This window comes from Primulina eburnea, chromosome 10 (genome assembly GCF_022965805.1).
Source record: "Primulina eburnea isolate SZY01 chromosome 10, ASM2296580v1, whole genome shotgun sequence".
Classification (NCBI taxonomy): domain Eukaryota; kingdom Viridiplantae; phylum Streptophyta; class Magnoliopsida; order Lamiales; family Gesneriaceae; genus Primulina; species Primulina eburnea.
Window position 1 is genome coordinate 3,451,951 of NC_133110.1, and position 7,652 is coordinate 3,459,602.

Genomic DNA, 7,652 nt, shown 5'->3' on the forward strand with positions numbered 1-7,652 from the left:
AGAAGTTTCAGGATATGGAATTCAGAGATTTCTTTGAACTTGCAGCAAAGGTTGGGGAGTACGAGGAACTATTGACAGATGAGTCGTCTAACAAGAAAACAACAATGGAATCTTATTACCAGGAGGTGGAAGATGTTTTGGCAGAAATTCGATCAGCTGGTTCATGCACGGTTCCCCTGCTAAAAATGAAGCTGACAGAAACTGAAAAGAAGAATAGCTCCCAACCTCCCAAGGACATGCAGTACACATTCAATATTTCCAAAACAGATGACATATTTGATTTTCTGGTTAAAGAAAAGTTCATCGCTTTTTCACCTGATCATCGGATGCCTACTAAAGATGAGCTGAAAAGTCGAGAATACTGTAAGTATCACAACTCATACAATCATTCCACTAAATTGTGTTGGGCTTTCAAGAATGTTCTGCAGGAAAGAATCAACAAAGGAATATTGAAATTCCCTAACAAGCAAGAGTACATGGCAGTGGACAATGACCCATTTCCTCCTGCGGCATCGGTAAACGTGAACGTCACAAATTTGAGAAATTTGTTGAATGACAAGAGAAGAAGCCGATTCTTTGCAATGAAAGACCGAATAATTAAGAAATGTTGGATTCCGAAAGGTCAACTATTTGAGGCCGCTGTAAGGTATAGTACTAATCAACTAAGAACATTTCAGCAGCGTTTTCCCAGAAGTGTTGGTGAATCTGCGGCCTCTAGGCCGAAGAACCAATATTTATTCAAGAGACCAGTGCTTGAGAATCAATTGTTTAGAGGGGAGTCGTCTCGCAATCAGCACCAGAGATACTCGAACAGGAGGAACGTGAACAGAGTTGAACCACGAAAGATAGAAATCAGGAAGAAGTCACTTTATCATGATAAAAGTCAGCGTGTGAATGAAGCTCCGGTGAGAAAGACTGTAGAGGTCAGGGAAGCTCGACCCAGATTTGTACGTCCAGCCAAAAAAGAATTCACCCACGAATGGAGAGTGGCCCAACACAGAAAATTCCCTAGGCCACCAACTCGAACCCAGAAAAGAAGGCTGTTGAGGGAAAAAGCGGCTGCAAAAAAGGAAGAACTTTCTAAGGTAGACAATAAACCCATACATGATATGCCAGTCATCGAATCACAAGCGGGAAGTAGGTCAAACTTTGGTAGGTCCGCCACTGAAGATAAGTGGGTCGACGAAGACGATGATTTACCGAGTGATTATGAGAATCAAGAAAGGAAAACATTCAGTTTCTGTATAGGGAAGTTCCACATATCAGTGGACTGTGCCACAGGATTGACGATACTACCAGAAAGGTTCAAACTTGTCGAGGAAGAATGCGGGGAGTCAGTGTCTGAAGTAGCTGTTGAAGAGATGAAGGTTTGCAACAAACTCCCCGAAAGAGGTTCAGGAGTTATTATCAGAGAAGATCACCCTAACAAGCCTAAGCATGTGATTTTGGAAAAGACAACAGCCGATATGACTAATGACATAAGGTCTTTATACATCAAGGCTCATGTGAATGGCAAGCCAGTGTCCAAAGTGTTAATCGACAATGGCTCGGTAGTGAATGTCTTGCCAGTGAGGATGTTTAAAAATTTGGGCAAAAATGAAGAGGACCTAATCTCCACAGAAGTTTCTGTTGCTGCGTTTACGGAAAAAACCACCAAGAACATTGAGTTTTTCCCAGCTGATGTTGTTGTGGGGAGTATATCGTCTATTTGCGCATTTTTTGTTGTGAACTCATCTGCCAACTTCCAAGCTTTGTTAGGCAGATATTGGATCCATGCAAATCAGTGCATCACATCCTCAATGCACCGGTTCTTTTTATTTTGGAAAGGAGATTACGTGGAGATTGTGGAAGCCGATGCACAGCCTTTCCAAGCTCATGCCAACACAGTGGAGGCCAGATACTATAACGGGGATTTCGGGCCCATAAAAGTCTGTGGCAAGGATAGAAAAAAGAGTCTAGTTTACATGCAGTCCCTAACCCCAAGTTCAGTGTTGAACCAGATACTTAAACCTACTGTCTTCGGGCCATATAGGCCGATGATTCAGCCGACGATCGAGGAGATCGATGATTGAATACAACCAAATGGAGAAAGAGGTGGCTGCAGCCTTCGTGTGGAAAGTCTACATGCAGCAGGTTTCGGATAGAGTATGCGATGAGGAACAATGGAATATCCATGGGACGGAAGTGGTTTATGAAGATGAGTTCGAAGAGGAGCATGAAAAAGATGAGATTCAAGTTGACGAGTTATTAATGGCGCCATCTCAACTGGAAGATGGCCAACATGAGGTACAAGACCCGTTAGAAGAACCAGAGGAGCTGAGAATCCAAGCGTACATTGCTATAATGTTACAGAAATATAAAGTAGCGAGAATCTACAACAAAAGAGTTAACAAGAAAAGCTTCCATAAGGGGGAAGTAGTGTGGAAGGCTATACTGCTTTTAGGAACAAAAGATAGGAAGCTGGGCAAGTGGTCTCCCAATTGGGAGGGACCATTCAAAGTACATAAGGTGTTGGACGGAAACGCATATTGGCTATCAAGTCTAGATGACCAATCACACAAAAGATGCATAAATGGCAAGTATCTCAAGCCTTATTTTCCAAGTATGAGGGAAGAAGTAAGAAAAGCTTGCCAGTAAAGCAATCACGAAGGCTAATCTTGATTGGGGAGTTGGCATTCTTCAGTGGGGTTGGCATTCTTCAGTGGGGAGTTGGCCTTCGGGGCCACTTTTGTATATATTAAGTTCCTGATTTCAAGGTGTCATGTGACGTAGGCCCTAGGGCCACTGAAATAAACATATTTTGTTTATGATTCAACAATAAAATTGATCGGGGAGAGTGGGACAATAAGCCACCTTCATTCATTATGTTGAAGGTCCATTATTTCACTAGGGAGTCGGCCTTATGGCCACTTATTTCCAATGTTTTTATTGTACCAAAAATCATGGTGGAATAGACCATACTGCCATTATAATTGGTTGTTTGCATGTGCAGTGACAGATTCATAAAGTAGGCCTTGAGGCCACTTAGAATATGGGAGGAAAGGAACACAACGAGCGGGGAGTTGGGATCACCGAACGGAATAATGAGTAATAAAAGAAGAACTGAAGAGGACAAAGGCAATATGTAAACCCCAAGAGGACCCAGAAATTGACTTTGGAAGAAAAGTAGGCTGACCAGCCATTTTTGTATGTTCTAGCTTCATGTTCATGTTGTAAGATTTTATTTGAAGTAGGCCTTAGGGCCACTAATGTAAATATTTGTTGGTTATGATTCAAAAATGAAAACGATCGATTAAAGTTGGCCAGTAGGCCACTTTTATCATATTGGATCCATTGTGTTTCGATAATCAATGAAGGGAGAGAATAATCTCGAGTGGGGAGTTTTAAGCCAACATATGATTTTGATTGAAGCTATTGAAATGAGTTGGGTTATGTGGATTAAGAACGAATAGAAACTCCTTCCCAACATCCAATACACAACACCCCATACAAATCCACCTTCATTCCACATCCATTACCCAACAACCACAACACCAAACCAGCAGTCAACAAATCAAAAGCGGAGTCACCGCATGCAAGAACAATAAGTAAACGTGTATGCGGGAAAGGGGTCCGACTGAAGTGCAAATGCATATACGTGTATGCGGGAAAGGGATCCGACTGAAGTGCAATGCATAAGGTAAAGGACAAGGGAGTTGTCTGGAGTGGATGCAGCAGGTAAGAGCACATAAGATCATATAAGAGTTAAAAGGTACCTGTGTTTCAAAAAGCTCCAAATGACACCAAAGCTTATGTGTGGAATGCACTGGAGAACCGAGGCCAATCAATGGCCAACCCTCAGTCAGTGTTACCTGCCATCAATGAACTTACCAACACCAACATATCGAAGCAGGAAACAAACGTGATAATGATGATACACACAAAGATATGAAATCGGGGAACATTCAACTAACAGAGCAAGACAACAGAAAAATAGATAGCCATGAAGAAATGAAAGTTTTTACCGATCTTCGGCAATAACCACTGACCTTGGAGAAGTTTTGGACCTAATTGGTGGTTGGCTGGAAATCAACACACCTACAGCAAAGATAAGGACATATCAGACTCCCCTGTCAGACACAAATGTAGATGCGGGAAGGCCATATGATGGCTTATGAAGCTCGCATACATTGCTTCCACGAGGTAAATGCATCAAAATAGCCAATGTCATATCTAATTCAGTGGGTGCAACAGATGAAGCCAAAGGAGTGGTCAAGACCGAGACAGATGCATGTAATAAGTCCATGCAATAGCCATCGCACTACTACCATGATGCAAAGGCTAATAGATGGCCAAACAATGTCAAGTTGCCCAACTCCTCGCAAGAGTTCGAGATAAACAAATGAGGAAGGACAGTGGCATGTAAACATCTACAAGGATCCAATATGGAAATAACATAGAATAACATGACAATGATCACTGCCATGGCAAAACCGATCGTCAAACCCTTAAATTTCTCCAGGGAAATTGAAGCGCCTCAAGGTTAATCATACAAAGCAGAAAGAAGGAACGTGAGCTTGGAATCACAATTGATATCGCTCTATGGAAGTTTGATACCACCAAGTATTATTGCACTGTCATCGATGCTCCTGGACACTGTGACTTTATCAAGAATATGATTACTGGTACTTCCCAGGCTGATTGCGATGTTCTCATTATTGACTCTACCACTGGTGGTTTCGAAGCTGGCATCTCGAAGGATGGTCAGATCCGTGAGCATGCATTGCTTGCCTTCACTCTCGGGATCAAGCAAATGATTTGTTGCTGCAACAAAATGGATGCCACCACACCAAAATACTCAAAAGTCAAATACGATGAAATCGTGAAGGAGGTGTCTTCCTACCTCAAGAAAGTTGGCTACAATCCTTACAAGATTCCATTCGTCCCAATTTTTTGTTTTGGGGGAGATAGCATGATTGAGAAGTCGACCAACCTCGATTGGTACAAGGGCCCAACCCTCATTGAGGCACTAGTTCCTCGTGTACACCACAAAAGCGAAGGAAATAAAATTGCAATTCAATCAGGACGACTAACATCGTTCAACATTCAAAGAGCCGGGAAACATTGAATAGAGTTCAAGAAACGAGGAAGTATCCATGGTCGTCGTTGAATACTGACCCGAGCGGAGGAGAACTGACTGAAACCCGAGTGGACGCCCATGGACGACTTAGAGGCGCCGGAGAAGAACCTCGAACCAATGATAGACCCTCGGCAACCACAGCAGGGCCGGCGAACGCGATGGGCGGCGAGATGGAAGCGACGGCCGAGACAGAGAACGCGCCCGCAGTGCTTGGTTCAGAAGGGCGCACCGGAGAAGAATCTCGAGCCATCGGTAAATCTCTAGGCAGCGACGGGCGTAGGTGGCGGAGAACGAGCGGAAGAAATTTCAGAGCAGCGGGGAGCGAAGGGCAAAGCGGCGAGATGAAGAAGACGAGTAGCAGGCGCGAATTGGATGGGGGAGGGAATTCAAAAGACGATTAGAAAATTCAAAGCCCAGGGAAAATAAGTTTGAGTGCTCGGCCCATTGGTGGAAGCCCAATTCATAAAACATTTGTGGGATACTAGCTATGGAGGAATTGAAAATTGGGTTACATACAAGCATTTTGGCCCAATGGGCCAATGCTTGCGGGGGGCAATTGTTTGGGCTAAAAATAATTTAATTACAAGCCCAAGTCAATTCTGAAGCCCAATTAAATAAGCCCATAAAAGAATAATTCTTAATCGATTAAAAAATGAGCACTGAGCGCGGAAGAGAAAAAGAACGTGGGAGGATAGTTAGAAATCGTGGCATTAGGGGAGCAGATAGTGGAGATCATGGGGGAGTGGAGAAAGAGGACGCAGCGGCCAGGAAGAAAAAGGAATCGGCTAACACAACGAGAGGGAGACACAACACAACTCTTCAACACAGACAAATCTGCAAATACTCTCTGCAAAATTTCCAATATTCAAGCAATAGTCTTTTTCAAGCTTTCAAGCATATTTCTATTTACGTCTTCTCGTTTGTAGATTTCAGCAACTTCATATTTTATATTTTTATGTCTTGTAAATTTCTACAGTTTATTGAAAATATAAACGATGTCAGAGATTTATTCCTCAAATCCCAATAGTTTTCTTTATTTTGGCGTTATAGTTGTTTTAGGAGATTAGAACCGACGATCAAATTTAGAATTCACAATCGCTTGTTTTTAGAAGTTAGATTTTATCATTTTCACACAAATCGGTGCACTTCGCACCTGGCACGCCCGCAACACCAAATATTGTGCAAACAGAACTCATGCGTTACGTCGCAATATGTTACATTTGAAAATCATTTAACATTAAAAAAAATTGCTAATATGGACAGATAGTTGAATGTAATAATTATATATTGCCCAGATCAGCAATCTTTTTTTTTTTTAAAAAAAGAAGAAAAATAATTGAAAAGAAGCACATTATTTATTACTAGAAGTTGTCACGATTGGAGAAACAATTAAAATTCCGACGCAGCGCCAACTCTGAACGGGACCCCCTCACGTCTACTCGTGTTCGTGTGTGCCCACTAAGAATTTTTCTTCCTCAGTTAATTATTCCACCAGATTCCCTAAACCCGATTCCATTTCATACTCCTATCCATTAAATAAATTGATACCTAAAGTCAGACTAAACGTTACACTTCAATCGGACCCCTACACTATATACATACATACATACATGTATGTCATTTTTAATTTCATGGCTGCGGCAGATCTTTTTTAAAAAATAAAAATAAAAATACAAAATCTATTTGGCCATTAATTTTTTAAGAATTAAAACTAGTATTTTTCTGATAACATGAAATTTTTATATTTATTTATTATTCATCCCCGCTGGAATTGATGGTAGCTAGCTAGGTCTATTTGATGCCTGCATGTCATGTAATAATGATGCATTCATATATGACATGATGTATATGTATGTATCATGGGACATATATCATGTATATATGCCCATAGTTACATACATGGGGAAGAAGCCAAGACCGAAGGTGGTAGTGGCAATTTGCTGAGTCAGAGGCAGTGGAATTAGGTCAAATCTGAACATTTTCTTTCTCAATTATTTATATTACTTTATATATATATATATATATATATATATATATATATATATATATATATATATAATTTTAATATTATGTTCACCAATCATCTTATTATTCGAGTTTCATAATGAGGTATCATTTATCTATTGAATATAAAGATATGAAGATGGGCATGATGGATGAACAACATATGAATATATATACATACATACACATATATTCGAGTTTGGCCTGAATTCGATAAATTTAAATAAAAATCAAATATTTTTCGAAACAGGTTGAATCGTTTACACTTCTGGTTCATGAGAAGTATATCATTTCTACTTATATAAATATATACTATTAACTAATTACAATTAAATCTTTTAGAGCAATTAATTTTTGTATGTTGGTGCAACATAAAATTTAGACAAAAAACATCCCTCGTATCTTCTTTTTTTTTTTAAAGCAAAATAAGTTACAAATTCAAGTAAATATTGCATCTTCACCCACTTCTTATCAGTTTTTCATCAAAATTAATTAAACTATCACACTTTTCAACTATCTAGAAAATAAA

General features: G+C 40.2%; 1 protein-coding gene across 1 annotated transcript; it reads left to right on the plus strand.

Moving 5' to 3' along the window:
- The first annotated feature begins 4,327 nt into the window (after positions 1-4,327).
- LOC140803691 (elongation factor 1-alpha-like) lies at positions 4,328-5,122 on the plus strand. Its single transcript, XM_073159585.1, has 2 exons — positions 4,328-4,401; positions 4,513-5,122. Exons 1-2 carry the CDS (start codon positions 4,328-4,330, stop codon positions 5,105-5,107), a joined length of 669 nt encoding a protein of 222 aa, XP_073015686.1. The 3' UTR covers positions 5,108-5,122.
- Positions 5,123-7,652: the final 2,530 nt, after the last annotated feature.

Excerpts from the sequence above, each read along its gene's own strand:
- LOC140803691 (XM_073159585.1), top strand. The coding sequence starts at position 4,328 with ATGGCCAAACAATGTCAAGTTGCCCAACTCCTCGCAAGAGTTCGAGAT. Across the intron at positions 4,402-4,512 it reads ATGAGGAAGGACAGTGGCAT|CGCCTCAAGGTTAATCATAC; the intron begins GTAAACATCTAC and ends GGGAAATTGAAG.